Genomic DNA, 21,021 nt, shown 5'->3' on the forward strand with positions numbered 1-21,021 from the left:
ACTATCATAACATGAAACTAAAAAGTGAAAAATAAATATAGTTTAAAAAAACTAAAAAACACGCTTTTAAAGCACATCGAACTAAAAAGTTAAAAATAATTTTTAAAATTAACTTAAAACAATAATGAACGAAAAATACTAGTATTATTGTGAAAAAAATCGTGGGTGCTTTTTGCCATATTTTTTGTATATTGAGCGCCTGACGCTTTTTTTCACAATAATACTAGTATTTTTCCTTCATTATTGTTTTAAGTTAATTTTAAAAATTATTTTTAACTTTTTAGTTCGATGTGCTTTAAAAGCGTGTTTTTTAGTTTTTTTAAACTATATTTATTTGTTTTATAATTAATTTTATAGATATTATATAAACAATATATTTGGTATTAGAGGATAAGTTTTAGTTTCTCCAGCCATTTAATAAATGTGGGAGAGGTTATGATACAGTCGATTTTGGGTCCTCGATATGCATAAATAAGATATACAATAGCTATGATGTACAATATACGTGTTCTGCTTCTCCGCTCCGCACTCACATTCTTGTGAATTTCTCATGCCTCATTTGTGTAAGGCATCTGAACATCTACCATGAGAAGTTCGTATTTTATTACGTGAGCATCACAGACTGCGCTGTAGATCTAATCTTGTGAGTAAATGTCCTTTTAATATGTTACATAGGAGTTTGTCGTTCTCTACTGCATATGTCCATGTTTGTTTTCAGTTGATCATCATATCAAAGATTTTGCTAATTAGGAAAATTACTAAAATAGGTTTGTTTTCATTATGATTAACTATCTATAATTGTATTTAAACTATATATTCATAGTGCAGTGAGTTTTTAATGTTATTTTCATAAAAAACTTATCAAGTCACGTTGTGTAATCCTTCAATCTATAATCGTGAATTAACTTTTTTTACGACTTTTAAAAACATGTTTCTGCTATGCTTCTCTTAACTAATAACTAAAAAAATAACTATATTTAGAATTTATTAGAAAAGTCAATATTTATATACTAGAGATTAAGAAATACTAATGTAGCCTAAATCGTCGAATTTTTTTTGGTTACAAATTTATCCTACAATATAGCTCATTTGGTGATAATTCGCCTAATAAGGCAACACTGTCTATCATCAGTTTTCATTAAATAATAATGATAACAGAAATTTTCAGTAAATATTTTTTTTAGAGAATCGATTAAAGTTAAACTTAATTTATAGTCACTACCGTTATTTTGTTCCGAATGCGTACGATTTAGAATTATAATTACGTGTTGTATATAATCTTATTTGAAAACCTAATTTCTTTTCTACTTACGTATACGTAATATTTTTTATGGTATTATTAAAATATTTGTTAACATAATATGGTTATTTTGTAATTTATCAAAATTATGAATGTACTTTTAGTTGGTTGTGGTTTTACCTCTACATTGACTGCGTTTTTATTGCGTTCAAAATATCCAAATATTCATCTAACACTATGGGATAAAGCTAGAGGTCCAGGTGGTCGAGCTTCAGTTCGCCGTGGACCTAATGAAACTTTTGTTGATTTAGGGACCCAATTTATCACTACTAATAATTCAATTATATCAAAATATTCAGTTATTTACAACATGTTAATTTCTTCTAATAACTTAGTACCAATGATGTGTAAAGTCATAGGGATGCGAGAATCACCAGATGATAAACATTTTATTGCACCCAATGGGACTAGTTCAGTCGTTAAATATTTGTTAGATAATTCTAAAGTTAATGATATTAAATTTGGAAGAAGAATTTGTACTATATTACCAACAGGTAATGTGAAATGCATAGACGGTTATGAACAAACATTTGATTTAATTATAATTACAAATCCAATTCCTCAAATTTTGGAATTAGAATGTCCAATATTACAAACAGTCAGACAAAATATTTCTGATGTCACTTATAGTACAAGATTTACTTTTAATATGTTTTATGACAAACCTATATTAAAAGTTGATTGGGATGTTAAATTTTTGAATGATGAGATATTTAGATATGTGTCAATTGATAATCGTAAACGAGGAAAATATAATACTGCCGATTGTGTTGTGTTTCATACAACTAAAGAATTTGGCCAAAAGAATATAAATGAAACACGAGATTCTATATTTAATACTTTAAATGATAAAGTATTTAAGTTATTTCCAGATTGGCCTGAACCAGTATATTGTAACACTCATAAGTGGTTGTATTCACAAGTTAATAATTCTTATAATAACAAACCAGGGTGTGTTATATTACATAAAGAACCAATACCGATAATAGCTGGAGGAGATGGTTTTACTCAATCAACATTTAATGGATGTCTGGAATCAGCATTTAAAATTTGTGAAACTGTTTTAAATCTTAAAATATCCAACAAATAATCTTAATTTGAAATATTTATGTAAATATGGGGAAAAAATTAAACATTATATTTTATTAATAAATCAAAATGTATTTGAATCTTAAATTATGTTTCTTCTGCTAAATTTAGCTCATCAAGCTCATTATCTAGGTCATCTAAGTCTTCATCAATAAAAAGATTTTCGTTTATAGGAATCACATTTGACTCTGTTTCAGCAAATCGGTTAACTGGTAGTCGTGTACCAGTATCATCCACCTCACTTGCTTCTGATTCAAGAGCTTCTAATTTTATTTCTCGTATCTAGGATTTAAATAAAAAATATTAATAAATTTTATTTAAGGTGTCTGGGGTCCAAAAATTATTGGTTAAAGGAATCATAATTGGAATTATGATTCCTTTGACTAAGTAAAGGTTACATTTTTGAAAATATTAATTTTATCAAAATAAATTTTTTCATTACAGGAATTACAATTTAACCTGACCGGTTGGATGCTAAATTTAGATTTTTTTGCCTTGTATGGGTAATAACTTATTCAAAAATATCTTATTACTTATTATAAAATGGGGCTGGTGTTAAGTTGTGGATTTTATATTACATAAAATAAATACTTGTTCTTAAATCAATATATATTCATATTGTATCAAAAAGTTAGGCAAGTTCACAAAATCGGTTTGGTTATAGACTATAATACGGTGAAAATGCAATCAATAATGTTACTAACAACATAAAACAAAAAATAAACTAACACTTATAATAATTTATTTGTCATACAATGACACTGCGTAACATAAAACCTTTAAATTGCTTATATAAAAATTCTTGAAAAAAGGTTGGTACCCAGACATTCTAAAAAATTAATTAAATATGGGAAAAATATCTAAATAAAAAAATAATATTAAAAAGCATACATTATCAGTTTCTTCTTCATCTTCTCGTAAGTATGAATCAAATGCTTCTTCGCCATCATCTATTGAATCACCAACTGCCATTTCAGGATTAAATGAAAACATTTCTCGCCCAGAAAGCTAAAATCCAACCAAATAATATTTAAGAGTTGTAATAAACTATTTGATATCAAAACTTACTCCAACTTGTCTTCCAGCTTTATAATCAGAACGTTTTTTTTCTTCATCCTTGATAATAGCTTCTTTCTTTTCCTTTACTTTCCGTTTTTTCCAAGCTAAAAAACTTTCTAATGTTACCCTAGTAAATTTAACAGAATTCAGGGCTGCACGTTCTCTTTCAATTAAATCTTCTAGTTGAATTTCATCTTTTTTATCATCTTTCTTCCTGTCCTTAATATGAGTTGTAATATTATTAAGATGTTTAAACTTGATGGTTAGTTATATTTACCTTTTTAAGGACAAAACCTGGTGGTAGAGCATGTCGGTAAATACAAGATGTTCCATTTGGACATGTCCAAAACCATCCATACTTGCTTTTTTCAACAGCTTCCAAGAAAAATGTACAAATCTATAACACAAATTTATAAAATTTATTAAATTGTTTATACATATTTTATCTTCATATTACAATATCAGTAGTTGGGTGTTTCTTTTCATTTTCACCATGTTTTTTTTGAACAACTTCTTTAAGTTTTTCATCATCCCAATTATCCATGGTGTCATTCACATCTGCATCTCTCATGTCTACATACATGCTACGTTTTTCGGCTTTTTTTTCAGTAGCCAAATCATGGGAAAATTTACATTTAGAACCTTTGGCACATTGGCCCTGTTTATAAAATGCACATAAAATAGATTTTGGATCAGCACCTGTAACAGCAAACATATAATTCTAAGTTATGAAATGAAGGCAATATTTCATAGCTATGAACATATAAAGAGAGAATAAGAAGATTTATATATCACATTGAAACCGTGGTATTTAAATATAGAAATATGAAACTTTTTTAATTGAGCTATTTAGGCCTTATAAATATTTAAAAAAATATAATAATTGTATTTGAAATTACAGATAAATATTAAGTAATTATTAAATGAAAAGGTTTATGTAAAAACAATGCTTATTGTTTAAAAAAAAAATTAACAAAGAATTAAAAATTTTTAGTATATTGACATTTTATATACATTACATTACATTTTAATGTATCTTAATCAAAAATTTATATTTTTTGAAATTTAATATAATAATATGTTATAAAAATAATGATCAATTTTACATCCTTCCATTTCTTGAATTTAATATGTTACATGGTGGTAGCCCTCTTTTACATGTTAGGGATTCAAAGATGGTTTTTGGCTAGGCCAATGATGAAAGAGATGGGTTTTATGACTGGCTTGCACCAGACATCAGACACCACCAATGAGATTATCATAAGATAAGTCTTGTTGGCATCCTAGGAATCGAACACAGGACCCCTTGTTCTGAAACATACGTTTTTACCTACTAGGCCCCTTATAATAATAAACAAAAAACTATCTCTTAAAAAAGAAATTGAGTTGGGTTCAAATTAAAAGCATAAAATATTAAGTAAAAATTTAAAATACATTTTTTACTCTCAGATAAAATTTAAGAATTATAATCTTGAAAGTAATAATCATTTATGATGAAATGAATTATATTTATATATATTTATCACATTTAAACTTAAATTTTTACTTGAAAATAATGAGGAATTTTATAGCTATACATTAGAAATGGCTATATTAAAAATATATTAATAATCAATTCTAAAATCAACGTATTTAAATATTTCAATAATTTAATCAGATAGTTTTATAAGTTTTTCTATTTAATATATAGAATTTGATCTTAATACTTTCTCATTCCTTACCTTTTTCAACTTTTTGAACTGGTTTAAATATTAATCCTAAATCATCTTTGTTTTTGTCATCTTTTTTCTTCTCTTCTACTTTACGTGCTGGTATACCTCCAGACTTAACCTGCTTTTCAACTTGTTGAATAAACCTTTGTTGTTTAGCCCCTTTTTTATTTTTTAAACCGAATGTTTTATCCTAGTAATAATTAATTATTTTTCATCTCAAAAATATATACATAATATCACAGTGATAGAACTCACCTCAATAACTTTTTCTTTTTTTTTTTGATCAGCTTTTTTGCTAGTTCCCTGTACCTTTTTTGGAGGCATATCTCAATTATTTAATCTAAAACCTTCCCGTATAAGAAATGGTCAGGAATTCTTCAATAATCTAAAACTTTTAGTGGATAAAGTACTAAAATTTATTACAAAATTATTTAACCAGACGTTGGTCGTACTTGCTTTATCGAATGATTGTACAATAACCTTAAAATATATACTGTTATCTAACGTTTTGATATCGTGTACGAGTAGATTAATATTCTACGTAGAATACTTATACTAATGTATTATTAATCGATATTACCGAGATTGTATGGATATATAAAAAAAATATAAATAACAAACTGTAAAGGTCTCAATTAGTTTTAAAATATTAATAAAGTGTTATATAAACACATAGTCCATTGTATACTTAAGACTCTAAATAAGTAATCCAATAACCAATCCATCAGTCTTGCGAGAAATTTACAACGCGATTAAAGAATTAAATAATTGCAATTATAAAAGATCTTATTCAAATAACATATAAGACAATTAGCTAACTTAGGAGAACTAAATTTTAGGGGATATAGTTGTTATGTTACAATTAAGTATGAAAATGTGATAACATATCGTTTCACTTAGGTAAATAATATTACTTTGCTCCTTAAAACTGTCCACTGTATGTATTATTTATCCAAATCGGTTAACTATTTTTTAATTGATTATACTTCTTTTTAAGCCTTTATATACGTTAGGTGTCCCAATAAAATTAAAAAATAAAGTACCCAGACTATCATAAATTATTACCAAACATGTTTTCTTAATAAGATATAACCGATTTTATTTTTTGGGGTAATTGCAGAAACTGGAGTTCGAAATCTCAACAAATGTTTAACAATTATCTTAAGTTTATTTAATTTATTTAAATGTATAAATAAAATAATAATTTGGTTACTAGTAAAAATTAATTTAGTATATTAATTATTTAAATTTTTATAATCTTATTACAAGGTTAAAAACTTATATTTTGCTCATTAAGATACATGATTAATTCAAGGGCCACGAGGACATTCTTTTATAGCTATTCAAAAATCTGCATTTTCTTTTTAGCCGATAAATAATAAAATTTCTATCCATGATTTTTTATAATTTAATAAAAATGCCACAATTTTTTTTTTAATTAATTAAAAAGTAAATAGTTACATAAAAACCTTAATTCTTTTTAAATTAAAGTATGAAATATTGTCCTTTAACAAATATTTTATTTTTCTTAATGCGTAAATGTTTGAATATAATTTTAGATTAATAAATTAAAAATATACTAAGAAAACTAAATGTATAACATTAATATAAACATATATATAAATATTTTTTTATTTAGCTGTCATACATAAAAATCTGCACTTTTAATTTATTTAAGTAATATAAGATGTAAAATAAAATATCAATAATAATGTACTATTTACAAGCTTATTTTACCAGTCTCTCTTTTTTTTTTGTTGTACACTTGTAAGAATATAATAAGCTTTATCAGTATGTCTTATACTCATTTGTTTGTGCTTTTGATGTGTTTTGCACAAATTATACATTCTTTCATCGCGAGTCACAAAGTAACAGTCTTTACAGCGTTTTCTAATCTTTCCAAAAACTTTAAACCCTCTGGTAGAACCTAAAAGTTGATTCCATCCAATGGGATATGTTTGAACTAATAGATTACCATGGCTGTTATTATTCAATAGCATAGGACGTTGAATTATTTTTTGAAATAAATTAGAGAAGAAATTCATCCTATGACAAAAACAATAAATTTAATTAATTTGTTTAAATAAATTCTATAGAGTAAACAATATAAAGAATATAAATAATTTTTGGATAAATTAAGGTTATCTTCTCCCAATAATCAACCAGATGGTTGTTTTAAACCAATCAACCAGTTAAATTGTGTCAATTTTAGTTGCACTCATAATATATGAGAAATAGATTTAAGTGTAGTGGTTTCTCATTGCCTACTACAATGAGGTCATAATAATGTAAAAACGTTAAAAGTAGTCTCCTATTTGTGAGTTAGGGTTATAAAGGCAAAAGGCAGCTTAACACTAGACCTTATATGTAGCTAGTGTGTCCACTATCCTAAATTGTATAACTTTTTTTACACAAAGGTTATGTATTTATAAATTTCTACTTATACATACTAGTTTAAATGGAAAAATAATTATCTAAAACACTCAATTTTTAGTCATAAGTTTCATAAAATATAATTATCATAATAATTTAACAATAAGAGTATAAAAATTATTAATTTTATTTGTTAAACTTTTTTAAGTTGAATTAATTAAATTTTAATGTAATCTGTTTTGAATACAATTGAAACTGGCAATAAAATTCATTTATTACTGCCATAGTTATGTAGCACATCTAAATTTATTACCATATTATGGGATTTCATGCAATGAAAGACTTATCAAATAAATATTAGCAGAAAATAGTAATTTTAGTTTTTTCATAGTTGAGATAATTAAGTTATTACCACTAACATACTAAAAAAATGTATTTATTTTTATAGATATAATATTAAAACTTAGCACTTTATTCTTAAAAATAAATGTTTAATAATTACTTTAATGATAATGTAAAATCTCTTTGCTGGTCTTAGTTGTAATAATTTATTAGATTATTTTATTGAAATGAAATTCTCAAAAAAAGAAAGCATAACAAAAAGCATTTTTAATATTATCTTAAGTTTTGGTTGATATCACAGTCTATAATCATATAGTTATATATTTCATAAAGTCTGTATTGATATTACAATTATTTTTATCACTATAAAAGGGGGGCTTACGAAATCGGTACAGTACTTATGATGAAATGGATAAAATAAAACAGGTCATTATAGAACAATAATAAGTAGGAATTATATTTATCAGGGACAGTATTTTAAAGAATGAGAAGCAGCTGTACTTTTATTTCTTGGGATTGTATTAACTAATCAAATAATAAAGACAAATACATTTTAACGGATTAAAATTGAAAAGAAAAATATAATACGTAACGACGGAGTAATATAGAGAAGCCTTTGCCTATATGAAATTTATATTATGCAATCACTACTAAACATACATCAAAATGTTGTTTCAAATTATATATTATAATTATATAAAAAATATTATTACAATAATACTATTATTATTAATATAATAATATCTAAGCTTCAATAAGTTATAGCATTATAAAGTTAAAAATGTAAAAACAAAAATCGATAATTTTCACACAAAAATAGCATTTGGTAGCCATTTTCACCGTGAAGACAAAATAAAGTCAGAAAATTTATTTTCCATAATAAAGTACATTAAATTGGCATTAATTTAAGATATATATAAAAAAGTCAAACTTTCCGGAACACTTTCAAAAGTTAAGTTTAAAAGTAAATTTTTTGTGAAAAAGTTGTCATTTTAAATCGCCCCCTGTGGGCAGATAAAAGGTCAGATTTATAAAAAAAATATACTAAATGAAAGGTAAAGACATTATGCGTCTATAAGAAAAAATTATATTGATTTGTTCATTTATGAAAAAGTTATGGCAGTTTTAAGTAAAAATAAATTGAAAAAATTTCGAAAATTAGCGATTTTTAAATTTGTAATTTTTTTGGAGGTTTCCCTCATTTACGGGAAACGAGGGAATTTTTTTCAATTTTTGAGGGTAATGTCTTTGACTAGATACGATTTGTGATCTTTTGACGTATCGTTGAAAGAAATCGGTTCGGTAAGAGCTGAGTAAAGTGGTAACGGACACAAAAAAAAAAAAATAAACACATAGTAAAACCAATACCTTCTCAGCTTCGCATCGATGCTAAAATAATAATATGAGTACAAAATACTTATATGTATTAACAATTATACTTCACAATAATCCACTAATTATTATTCCAAACAATAGGTAGATGAAAGATAACTTAAAAATAATAAAAAAATAATCTTTAAATGTCGTGTTATTTGTGAAAATTACAAACATTAACAGAACATTTTAATAAAATGGAAATGCTCAAAGCAAAATCATATCCTATTAAAAACTATGCACATGGACTTAAAAAGAAAAACTCCTGACTCGGTCAAAAAAAACTAGTTCTTACCCGTTGAAGACAGCTTAGTTAATAATATTTATTATTTATAATAAGTATAAATAATTAATAAAAATAAAAAATTACTGGTGTTATGAACCCGGGTTTTTGAGATCGAATTGAACAATTTAAATATTTTATCGGACCTTAACCAAACATTAAATTAATCTAATGTTTTTTCAGGCAAAAATTATTAAAATGGTTTGATATTGATTTATAATTTAGATTTACTGGTTGCGCTAAACTAGACATGGATCTCAGTTTCTAAAAAAAATTTAACGTAGTGACCTTTTTTGTTCTTCACTAATTGAATTTTAATTCTTTTGGTAAAAATTAAAAATAATTTTCTTTAATGGCATATTCATTCAAACTTTTTAAAGACTGTGTAAGAAGGACGCGTGGCTATTCCTTGGATTATAGATGCCGTTTAATTATAAAGTCTTAAAATTTGAGTAGGGAATTTTTTCCTAGGAGTCTTAAAATAAGATCTACAACATTTGAACTTTATTTATGTTTAACCTCATTAATGTAAGATCCAGAAATATTAGATACATATGGAAATGAAAAAGCATCATTTTTATATAACGTTATTCAAAGATATTATATAATCTGGGGCGCAACAAATTTTTAGACATAAAAATAAATTTTTTGATTTTTTTAAGTAGTTTATGGTAGTTTAATAAGATGCCCACTATTTTTGACACTCGAGAATTTTTTCCTATTTGTTTAAAAATAAATTCTACAAAATTTTAACTTTATATGTTATAATTAATAGGCTACGTTCTAAGCTCCAGTTTTAAGAAAATCCAAAATGTTGTACTTTTTGGTTTTTGATTTTACGAAAAAATGATGATGTGCTATTTTATTTACTACAAATAATATCTTAGACAATTTTTCATAAAATTTCTACTTAAAATAAAAAAAGTTTAAAAGTGACATATTTTTTTATATTCTTAAAATTGAGGGTTTAAAATTTTTAGAACTTTTTTTATATTTAGATTATTAAATTAAGTATTTAAATGGACAGACACAAAAAAAAACGCATCATGGTAAAATCAATACCTTCTCAGCTTCGCATCACAGTTAAAATGTATAATTATTTTTAAATATAGATATAAACCTCTTGCATTTATTCAATTTAAATTTTGAGGATTCTTCAAATTTTTATTCATTGCCATAATTGGGCATTTTGCTTAGGTTGGGTTTAATTTTGGCTTTGCAAAATTAGCAAAAAAAGGAATAAGGGTAGTAATTTAAAACTGGAAGGTATTTACAACCCCTTAATATTCCCAAACATGGACATATGAGTTGGTGTTATTGGACTCCAACTATTTTTAATTTATATTCTCCCTACCTCATTAAAAGTAATTTATAACTGCCACAATTTTTGGCTAAGTTGCCTTTTTTGTAGTTCGTAAACTTCAATCTTACTTTAGTGAACATTACTACTTTATTTATAAAACTTTTTATCATTTCTTGCGAGTTCTCTCCTTCTCATATCCGACGTTAATCCTAAATGATAACTGAATCATAGCTTAGTATTTAAGTACTACAGTACTTTAATTTTGATTTGTAATTTTATCATCCTCGATTTTATGTGTGTGGGGGTCCGAATCCTTAAAAAATAGGCACCGAGAAAGAATCGTTTTAAAGTCATCTTTTTAAAACATGAAAGAAGTGTATTTTTCAAAATTGAGATGGTTTCATATTAAGATTGTTAAGTACCTGACTCTAATTATTTGTATATTTTGGATTTGTTAATCAATTCAAAAATATAATTTATTGGAATTTATTATATTAAAATTAATAAATAGTACTTCGATTAAATTATTAATAATAATGCGTTTTAATATTCAAGAAAGAACCTATATCACTAATTTAGGAAAATCTTAATATCGTTAAAAATACAGAGGGGACTATTACCCCTATTTATTTTGAATGTCAAAAGTATTATAATGTATTACATTTATATACATTTTGATTATATTTTTATAGAGATATATGTTGAGTTTTTTGGTCCATTTTCAAATATCATAAAATATAAATATTTCTTTAAGAACATTAAAAAATAAATAAATTTTAACTATTAAGAATTTTTTTTATTTTAAAAATTAAATCAACAGTCATTTAAAAAATTTTAAGTAGATTTAAGTATTTTAATAGATAAATAAACTTCCTATCTAATTCTAAACATTTAATAGTAGATAATACAATCAAAGGCATACATACTGAGATAGCAATAAGTGATTTTACCACCCTGACTGATTTAGTTTTATTGGGTTATACAATAAAGAAAAACTCTTAATCAATTTTGAGATAAGGGAGAACTAACAAATATTAATTTAATATTTTCTGAATATTAGTTGGCAAAAAATGTTTTTTAAGTTTAATGCTTAGCATGTCCTTATATCTTCCATAAAATATGAACTGTTAAAAATTTCTGCTGTCTCAACTTAAATGTTTGTACATCCCAATAAATATAATTATATAGAATAAATTAAAATATGCACTAAATATTAAATATTATAGAATATAATGACGTAGAATTATACTGATTAATAAAGAGAATTTACAGCAGTAACACTGAAAAAGTAATAATTCATAAGCATAAATTAAATTTTGGAAAAAATTCACCTAATTTTTATGTAAAAATGCCTGCAGTAATTTACTACTTTGAGCAATTTATTGATATAAAAATACTATATATATAGAATATAAAATGTACAATATACATATAAAACAGAAATATAAGTTATTAAAATATTACTGAATATTTATTTTACAAGGCATATTTCATATAAGTACTACATTAATAGATTTAATTACTAAGTGCATATTAGAAGGTATAACTTAAAAACAATAATAAATGAAAGAACAATGTTTACTTATGTTAAAGAAAATAAACTAATAAGTTAATAAGTTCTAAGTCTTAATAAATAAAGTACACATATAATTTTAGTTTTAGTTATTCTCAAGATAACTATGTAATTTTATAAAGTAAAATTATACAAATTTTTTTGTTAAGTAATTATAAATTAAATAAGATATTAACTACATGTCAAAAGTTTTAATTACATAAATTTTATTAAGATTTACTTTATTTAGACTTTTAAATTACCTAAGAAATTCCCAATTTTTGGAGCTCTTTTTTAAGTGCTGTTTTTTTCTTTTTTTGAAGAGCTAATGCAGAATTAAGACTTTTTTCACTATCTTCTTTTACAATTCGTAACATAACACTTTTAAGAATTTCTAAAAAATCTTTTACAAGAAGATCAGCTTCTTTTTTTCCTAATTCAATAAACTTACATGGAGGATCCAATGTTAGAGCTCTTTTTAAGTGTTCTTCCCAAGGTTTATCAGTTGGTTCCCAACCATCCAACTCTATAAAACAAGAAAAACATCTAACTGTACCAGGAACATCAGATTGAGGACAATAAAATCCTGCTTCGGCCATTTCTTTAGCACTTGGTTTGTTCATATTCCAATTTTCCAAAGATTTCATTCTTGCGACTTCCCAAGCATGTTTGATTCTTTGGTCATATTCAAAAGATTCAAACTGCTCCATGATTAGCTTTTGAATTGTCGAATTCATTTTAAAGTAAATTTAACTGTAGTTGTGAAATAATTAAAATTTTAGAACAAACTTACAATATTTTCAAGCTTAAGTCACAAATTATTTAAGTTATATCCGTATTGTAATTTTTTCTTTGTCTTTTCAAAAAAATTAATTTTTATGTTCTTTAAACTGATATAAAATCTAACCGACGTATGAAATTAACATTACGATTAGTAGTTACTGTAACCATGTTTATAATTTTATACATTCTAATTCAAATATGTTATCTATGACCAGTGTTGCCAGACCAAAAAAAGCTTAATTCCCTCTCAAACTTGTAAAATTTCCCGGTTTTTAAAAAAAATTCCCTCCTTAAATTTTTTATTTCAAATAAATGTAAATTCAATTTTCTTTTATTTCTTGTATATTGACTATTGTAAGTTGACCATTATAATATGAAATCCTTAAATAACATTGGTTTTATCAATTGTTATTCCCATTATTAATAATATTTAAAAACAAAATATGTTATAGAATTCATAAACATATCGTTTCAAAATACATTTTTCAAATAAATCGCTACTTTTTGCATAGTTTACCATTGTAGCCTCTTTGAATGTAAATATTCAAAGTAATAAAAATTTAAAAATAGTTAGATTGAAAACCACAGTCCTCACTCCTCTTAATTATATAAAATAAGGAATATTATTGTTTTTATTTACCTGGCAAGCAGAACAACGAGCTTTGAAAATATTTTTAGGAATACATTCCAACCAACCCTTAAATTCAGAGCAATTAAGCCAATTATTATTAAAACATTTTGATCCTTTAATTTTTTTTTTTTGGTGGAGTACTATTAAATACATCATTTTCTTCAAAATTATCCATGGTTAAAATAATGGAAAATGTTAAGTATAAAACATCTATGAAAATAATAATAACTTATAACTTAAAAGTTAAAACTAGTTGTGACTTAAGAATAAAACATTAATAAGTTTTTTTTTGCTGATAGACAATAGTTATCATATACGACTGTGAAGTTAGCAATTCCTATATAGCAATTCCTTATCAGATATAAAACTCAAATACACCGCTAGAGGGCGCCACTTATTTAAAATATATGTTTTATTATAAAGTAGTTACGAAAAAATTCCGAAGGGTATTCTTTTAAAAATTATATTCAAAATAAAAACTTATAAAAATTATAGTAATTTTTATATGGNTAAAAACTTATAAAAATTATAGTAATTTTTATATGGCATCAGTCACAAATGGTACTCGAGTTTCCAAGTAACCCGTTTCAGAGAAATTGCTGGGCCATATCTGCGGTAATAACACTACATATTCTCCGACGTGCGACCGGTTTTTTGTACTTTTGACAAAGTTCCGAGACGATTCCAGGCAATAATTATACACCAAATTAAAGCTTATAAAATATCCTATNTATGTACAACTATATTGCCCGAAAAAACTGATTCTATTACTCTCGCACGCGATTTTTTTGCACAATCATCTGTAAATGAAAAATAATTTTTAAAACACAATTTCGACATTATTATCAAGTTGATTTTCTTACTATTCGGTATCGATTGTTTAGTTTGCTGCGCGTGTGGAATACCTGTACCAGTCATTTCATTTTCTACGCCTGATAACGATAATTATTAATTAATATTAAATTTTATTTTTAATTAATGAATTCTCACTTACATACATCTTCAAATTCAATATCTTCTGAAAATCGCTCGATCCCTGAAACATAATTACATGATTATTATATATACATGCGTTTTCACTTTTATACTTACAGTTTTTACTATCCCCAGGATATACATTCACTATTTCTACATCTGTTGGTGTCGGATCAATTTTTTTAGCAGTTTCAAGTACTATAATAATAATAATAATAACGATAAAATAATTAATTATTAATTTTTAATATTTATAATCGAACTTACAAAAATCATCGTCACTGTCTTTACCGTCAGAAAAATTATTACCCGTCTTCATATTTTTTTTCCTAATGAATTCTTTTACTGTTTAAAAAATATAATGTTAATAAAAAATATCATAACATTAAAAAATATTTTACAATCTTAACTTACAGAGATCATCGTCACTGTTATTGAAAAAATTGTTTTCATCATTCTTGATTTTCTTTTCGTTTTCCATATGATTCATACAATCGATTCTACTATCTATATTAAAAAAACAATTGAAAAATAAAAGTAATAAATAATAAATTTAAAAATATACGTACTATTTTCATGATAGTGTTTAGAAGTACTTGCACCGTAATTTACTATACTCTGAGCATCACCTAAATTAAAAATTTAATTTAATTTAATAATAAATAATATCAATAAATTACATATGAAGCGTATACACTATTTTTCCGTTTCTATCATTAATTTGAATTAAATAACAATTATTCAAAAAATAATTTAAATTAAAAATTTAAGTAACAAATAGAATATAATTTAATGTAATTTATATTGAAAATTTATTCATTTGAGTAATAAATACAATATAATTTACTAACCTTTCAGAAAATGTACTCGTTGAACATGTCTTTTAACGTTATCTTTTCTCGAGAATTTTTTATCACATAAAACACAATCATAAAAATCATTTTTATGTACAGTATCGACATGACGTTTTAAATCCTTTGAAAAATTAAAAGTTTTACAACAAACACTACATGTGAAACTCATGTTGATGATATCTGATAACTAAAAACACAGAATGATATCGAAGCAACGACCAAATCACTATTAAACCGGTACAGGACATTTTTCCTGGTTTTAATTGTTATATTTTTGCAAATGTTAGCAATTTTACTACTATCCCTAGACGCCGATGGTTTTCTCGGAATTTTTCTTATTCGACTTTTTCACCTGATTAATCACAACCATCCAACTCACCATCCTAGTGGCCGATCGTTTTCGCAGAATTTTACTTATTCGATGTTGCAATATGTTTAAATGATACAATTGTATTTTATTTTACAACCTTTTTTGTATACTAGATGATGCATTTTATTTTACAATCTTATATTTCCAGACAATATGTTGCAATTTATAATCTTGAGTTTTTAATTTCTAAAGATTTCTCACGTAATTTATTCACAGCATGATCAGGATTTTTTCCAGTAAATAAAACACGCGTTTCTTTAAATTAAACGAGAGTAATTTATTAATCATTTAATTGTTCATATAATTATTTCATTTTTTTTTTTAAATACAATATTTATTTTAACACATATTTCTATTAAAAAATAATTAGTTATAAGAACATTATATCGTAACTAGAGGTGTGATCTTTTCTTCCGTTGCATACAAGTTTGAGATTTTCATCGATTCCTTTGTTTAAATCTTCACGAGTGAATGTAAATCTTGCGGGTAAATAAACTTGAAATGACGGTTCATTATCAAGTTTTACTTCAGCCACTGGAGTCTCATTCGAGTATTTTGATTTTATCACGTACAGTCCCAGAACCTTGTATTCTACTCCTATTTTAAGATCAGACACACACATTCTACGTTTATTTTTCATACCATTCAACCAATCTTTATTTATCATACTCATCTAAAATTTAAAATACACATATCATTGTAAAATAATAAATCTTGTGTTTTAATATGAATTATTAAAAAACTTACTTTTATCTGTGGATGATAGTCTTTAAATTATCCTCACGTTGATTACGTTATTTTACAAACTTCATCGATTACAAATCAAAAATTACTGAATTTTATTAAAAGAAACTATAGTTTTTATACCAAAATAATAACGTATATATAACAACTATTAATGGAGGGAGATAATATTATTTCAGAACGCATATAAATTTATTGCGATCATTTATTAATGAAACGTTTTTAAAGTGTGGCGGTAATAACGTGATAAGGGTGGCGCTAATAATTTTGAAAAGTGAGGCGCCGGAGGAGATTATAAGTGAGGCGCTATTATTTGTTATCAAATTGAATTTTTATTTTGATAAGGAAGGCGCTAATAATTTTGATAAGTGAGGCGCCGGAGGAGATTATAAGTGAGGCGCCGGGGAGATTATAAGTGAGGCGCCGGAGGAGGCGCAAGTGAGGCGCCCCCACAAACACACATCATATTTATTTAAAAATTATATTCAAAAAAAAAAAAACTTATAAAAATTATAATAATTTTTATATGGCATCAGTCAAACATGGTACTCGAGTTTCCAAGTAACCCGTAAAAGAGAAATAGCTAGGCAATATCTGCGGTCATAAAACACTACATATTCTCCGACGTGCGACCGGTTTTTTGTACTTTTGACAAAGTTCCGAGACGAGTCCAGGCAATAATCATACACCAAATTAAAGCTTATAAAATATCCTATCGAATGAAATTGGTCAAAAATGGTACTCGAGTTTCGAAGTAACCCGTATAAAAGAAATTGCTGGGCAATATCTGCGGTAATAATACTACATATTCTCCGACCTGAGTACGGTATTTTGTACTTTTGACAAAGTTCCGAGACGAGTCCAGGCAATAATTATACACCAAATTAAAGCTTATAAAATATCCTATCGAATGGCATTAGTCAAAAATGGTACTCGAGTTTCCAAGTAACCCGTAAAAGAGAAATTGCTGGGCAATATCTGCAGTAATAACATCGTATATTCTCCGACCTGTGAACGGTTTTTTGTACTTTTGACAAAGTTCCGAGACGAGTCCAGGCAATAATTATACACCAAATTAAAGCTTATAAAATATCCTATCGAATGGCATTAGTCAAAAATGGTACTCGAGTTTCCAAGTAACCCGTAAAAGAGAAATTGCTGGGCAATATCTGCGGTAATAACATCATATATTCTCCGACCTGTGAACGGTTTTTTGTACTTTTGATATTACCTTTAAATTACTTTAGATATTATTCGATATAACTCATCTTGTATTCTATTTAACACTCAATGCCGTCCCACTTAGTTTTCTAAATATTTTGTATTATTTAATATTTATAAATGTTAAATATGTTAATTTAGAATTATCAGACTGCGGACTGTCTATCATAAGTTTTGTTAGTAACTTATAAATAGGTGTGGTTACAATGAGTGAAAATACAACGGATTTTTTGAACACTTAGAAAAAAGCAATGATATATTAATAATATTGTTTTGTTTAAAAATATTATTTTAAAAACTTAGAACATTCCATTTAATACTTATAACCTATATTTGTAATTAATGGTTGTTTATGATAAAAATCGCATAATTTTAGATCATGTATTATCTAAATTATTTCATTCGACTAATGATGATTAAGGTCCTTAAAAGTATTGATCAATTTATTTACATTACAAAAATATAAATAATTATGTATAATAATGGAAAGGAATTATCATATTATCATCGTTGAATAGTTCTTTTATGTCGTTTTTTTATCTGTGTAAAATACTGTTATTTAGTTTATTATTTACCATTGAATAGATTTTGTTCTATCTTTTGTCTCGTCACATAAGATAAAATAAAAGTCATTTTTCTTATAATCGTTCAGCCTATATGTTTCACTAATACAGTCAATCAAATGTTTGTCATATCACCTGAATTTTCTAACAATAAGTGTTTTAAGTCATTCCTGTAAGTATCAGGGTCAAAATTTTTTCTGAATATAGACTTATTGAGTATAGTAATAGCATAATATATAATAAAAACACCACAGTTATAACCATCTACTTGTGTTGGTATATTTTTATATGGGCATTGAATAAAATTTAAGTCAGGAAAGCTATTACCATTATAGGTACAATGTTTTTTCATTGCATTTAACAATTTTTTGAATAGCATCAAATGATTTCGATCATTTTGTGGATCTTTTGTAGGGTAAATCGGATCTATGATATAGCATACCTTTATCTTCAAGTGTATTACTGCAATAATCCAATGGTGACATGCTGATATAATTGTATGCCATGGCATAAAGACTGTACAATTTTTTGCAAAATTAAATTTTTCATTCAAGGTTTCATTTAGTTCTGTTCTGCTTAAAATTTCTAACACTTCATTGCAATATAATACCGTTGACATCGTATGTTTATTCTTAGAATTAATGGCCAAACAGATGTCAATTACAAAGTTAGATAAATATGTGCCCTTATCCAGACATATGAAATCATCTATTTCTAATGTTTGTAAAGTATACACTGTTTTAGGGATTATATGATAATAAGTTCCAACTCTAAAGTTGAATTTTTTGTCTCTGCTTTTTTTCAGTGCTTTAACTTTACCTTCAATATCAACTACCATTCTGTAATATTCTAAGTTTTTTGGCAATTTGTTACTATACAGATCATTTCTTACAACACTGTGATCTGGGGTTTTGTAACTACCTGGAGTTGAAATAGAATTGATAAGTCTATTTTCAGTTTCTATTTTACAATCTATCAATGAAATTTTACTATCATCTATTTTATGAATTATATTGTCTGAATTAGAATTTTTATTATCACTTACAATNCTGAATTAGAATTTTTATTATTACTTACAATTTCTTTAAAACGCTCATTTGTAATTGAGATATCAAGTTTTTGACAATCAATAATTTCAGGAGAAATATTATGAATCTTTTGAATTTCTTCACTGTTGTCTTCAACTATTTCACTTATACATTGTATATTTAAAATTTTGGGTGAATCAGAACTTGTAAAATTATCTTTTACTTCCATAGCTCTTTTATTTAATATTAAAGAGTTATCATTTTGGCTACAAAATTTTGATGAAACTGAAATGNTTTACGAAATTTTGATGAAACTGAAATGTCTTTAATTTCAGTTACGTTGTTAAAATCATTCATAAACAATATCATGCCATCTCCCTTTTGTTTCTCAGGTGAAATATATAAATTATTTGACCTTTCTTTTTCAGCAGACTTTGATATTGCTTGAAATGGGTGATGCCCTATTGGCTTAAGGTGCTTTTGTCTTTTTGGAGTTCTACCCCAACTTTCTTCAGCATTTAGGTGAGCATTGTCTCCTTTATTCTTTAAAGGAGTGAGAACTTCACTACGTTTACCATGGAAATCGAGTTGTCTCTTAAAAGAAAAGTTAGCCTTATTTGCCCTTTTTTTTCTTATATTATATTTTTGTTGTTTGAATACGTTCAATACAAGTGCTCTATTCAATTCAGCCAAACGACCGCATTTTAATTTAGTGTTACATTCCAATAAACTTTGTTTAACCGTTTTGAAATGTGACTCTACTGTTGCATTACTTTGACGTACTGTTATATTAGCACCGTTATCAGCTTTAACATTCATAATAGAAGTCCAAAGTGATATATAAGGTATACATTTTTTAATAAACTCTTCTAAATAAACCTCATCATAATATGAGTTATTTTGGCCATGTTGATCACTATTTTCAATTTTATCACGTACCTCTTTTTTAATAATTTGAAATTTACAATAGAAAAGAGATTTACTAGTGTTTGACGAACATAAATCATTATCTAATGATTTCAACTTATCATCCTCTTTATAAAATTCCTCATCAACAACTTTACAACCATTTGTCATACCGTTTATAGCTTCTGATACCTCCTCATTTAATAACGGTGTTAATAGAATCAAAGAAAACATTCTAAACCATGTTTCAATATCATTAATTGTTTTAGTATCAAACAGTATACAAATCCAGTCTATTATAGAATTTCTAACATTTTTTATTTTACCAATTTTTGGTCCCTGATAATACTTATATACATGTTTTACAATGATTTTAGTGAAATGATTCACGCAAATGTTTATTATTGTTACATTTGAAGCATCAATATCTTCATACAAAACTCTGTAAGTCCAATTCAAGTAATCAAATATTGAAGTAAAACCGTTCCAAGCTATTGATAACGAATGCATTTGTGCAAAACTAAAATCTGTAACTACATTAGGAAATACAGGCTAAGAA

The 21,021-nt window shown here is 25.7% G+C and overlaps 4 protein-coding genes across 4 annotated transcripts; 1 reads left to right on the forward strand and 3 right to left on the reverse strand.

Annotated features, from left to right (window-relative positions):
- The first annotated feature begins 1,388 nt into the window (after positions 1–1,388).
- LOC126902118 (renalase-like) lies at positions 1,389–2,286 on the forward strand. Its single transcript, XM_050679142.1, has 2 exons — positions 1,389–1,898; positions 2,251–2,286. Exons 1-2 carry the CDS (start codon positions 1,389–1,391, stop codon positions 2,284–2,286), a joined length of 546 nt encoding a protein of 181 aa, XP_050535099.1.
- A 142-nt stretch (positions 2,287–2,428) lies between these two features.
- LOC126900594 (zinc finger CCCH domain-containing protein 15 homolog) lies at positions 2,429–6,810 on the reverse strand. Its single transcript, XM_050676419.1, has 7 exons — positions 5,416–6,810; positions 5,170–5,350; positions 3,906–4,147; positions 3,726–3,845; positions 3,458–3,667; positions 3,281–3,397; positions 2,429–2,671 (listed from the first exon to the last, which is right to left on the reverse strand). Exons 1-7 carry the CDS (start codon positions 5,482–5,484, stop codon positions 2,477–2,479), a joined length of 1,134 nt encoding a protein of 377 aa, XP_050532376.1. The 5' UTR covers positions 5,485–6,810; the 3' UTR covers positions 2,429–2,476.
- A 5,468-nt stretch (positions 6,811–12,278) lies between these two features.
- On the reverse strand, positions 12,279–13,318 carry LOC126900612 (baculoviral IAP repeat-containing protein 5.2-A-like). Its single transcript, XM_050676453.1, has one exon. It carries the CDS (start codon positions 13,122–13,124, stop codon positions 12,651–12,653), a length of 474 nt encoding a protein of 157 aa, XP_050532410.1. The 5' UTR covers positions 13,125–13,318; the 3' UTR covers positions 12,279–12,650.
- Positions 13,319–14,527: 1,209 nt separating this feature from the next.
- On the reverse strand, positions 14,528–18,258 carry LOC126902119 (transcription factor hamlet-like). Its single transcript, XM_050679143.1, has 9 exons — positions 16,748–18,258; positions 15,628–16,673; positions 15,346–15,405; positions 15,191–15,283; positions 15,044–15,121; positions 14,894–14,974; positions 14,796–14,837; positions 14,665–14,733; positions 14,528–14,601 (listed from the first exon to the last, which is right to left on the reverse strand). Exons 2-9 carry the CDS (start codon positions 15,797–15,799, stop codon positions 14,528–14,530), a joined length of 669 nt encoding a protein of 222 aa, XP_050535100.1. The 5' UTR covers positions 15,800–16,673; positions 16,748–18,258.
- Positions 18,259–21,021: the final 2,763 nt, after the last annotated feature.

The sequence above is a fragment of the Daktulosphaira vitifoliae genome, unplaced genomic scaffold (genome assembly GCF_025091365.1).
Source record: "Daktulosphaira vitifoliae isolate Bord-2020 unplaced genomic scaffold, ASM2509136v1 Scaffold_3, whole genome shotgun sequence".
NCBI lineage: Eukaryota > Metazoa > Arthropoda > Insecta > Hemiptera > Phylloxeridae > Daktulosphaira > Daktulosphaira vitifoliae.

What these genes read in the sequence shown, in the direction of transcription:
- LOC126902118 (XM_050679142.1), top strand. Translation starts at nt 1,389, where the DNA reads ATGAATGTACTTTTAGTTGGTTGTGGTTTTACCTCTACATTGACTGCG. An exon ending in AATGTCCAATATTACAAACA is followed by an intron (nt 1,899 to 2,250) that starts GTCAGACAAAAT and finishes ATAACAAACCAG; the next exon opens with GGTGTGTTATATTACATAAA.
- LOC126900594 (XM_050676419.1), bottom strand. Translation starts at nt 5,484, where the DNA reads ATGCCTCCAAAAAAGGTACAGGGAACTAGCAAAAAAGCTGATCAAAAA. An exon ending in CAGGTTTTGTCCTTAAAAAG is followed by an intron (nt 3,668 to 3,725) that starts GTAAATATAACT and finishes ACTCATATTAAG; the next exon opens with GACAGGAAGAAAGATGATAA. An exon ending in ATGAAGAAGAAACTGATAAT is followed by an intron (nt 2,672 to 3,280) that starts GTATGCTTTTTA and finishes TTTAAATCCTAG; the next exon opens with ATACGAGAAATAAAATTAGA.
- LOC126900612 (XM_050676453.1), bottom strand. Translation starts at nt 13,124, where the DNA reads ATGAATTCGACAATTCAAAAGCTAATCATGGAGCAGTTTGAATCTTTT.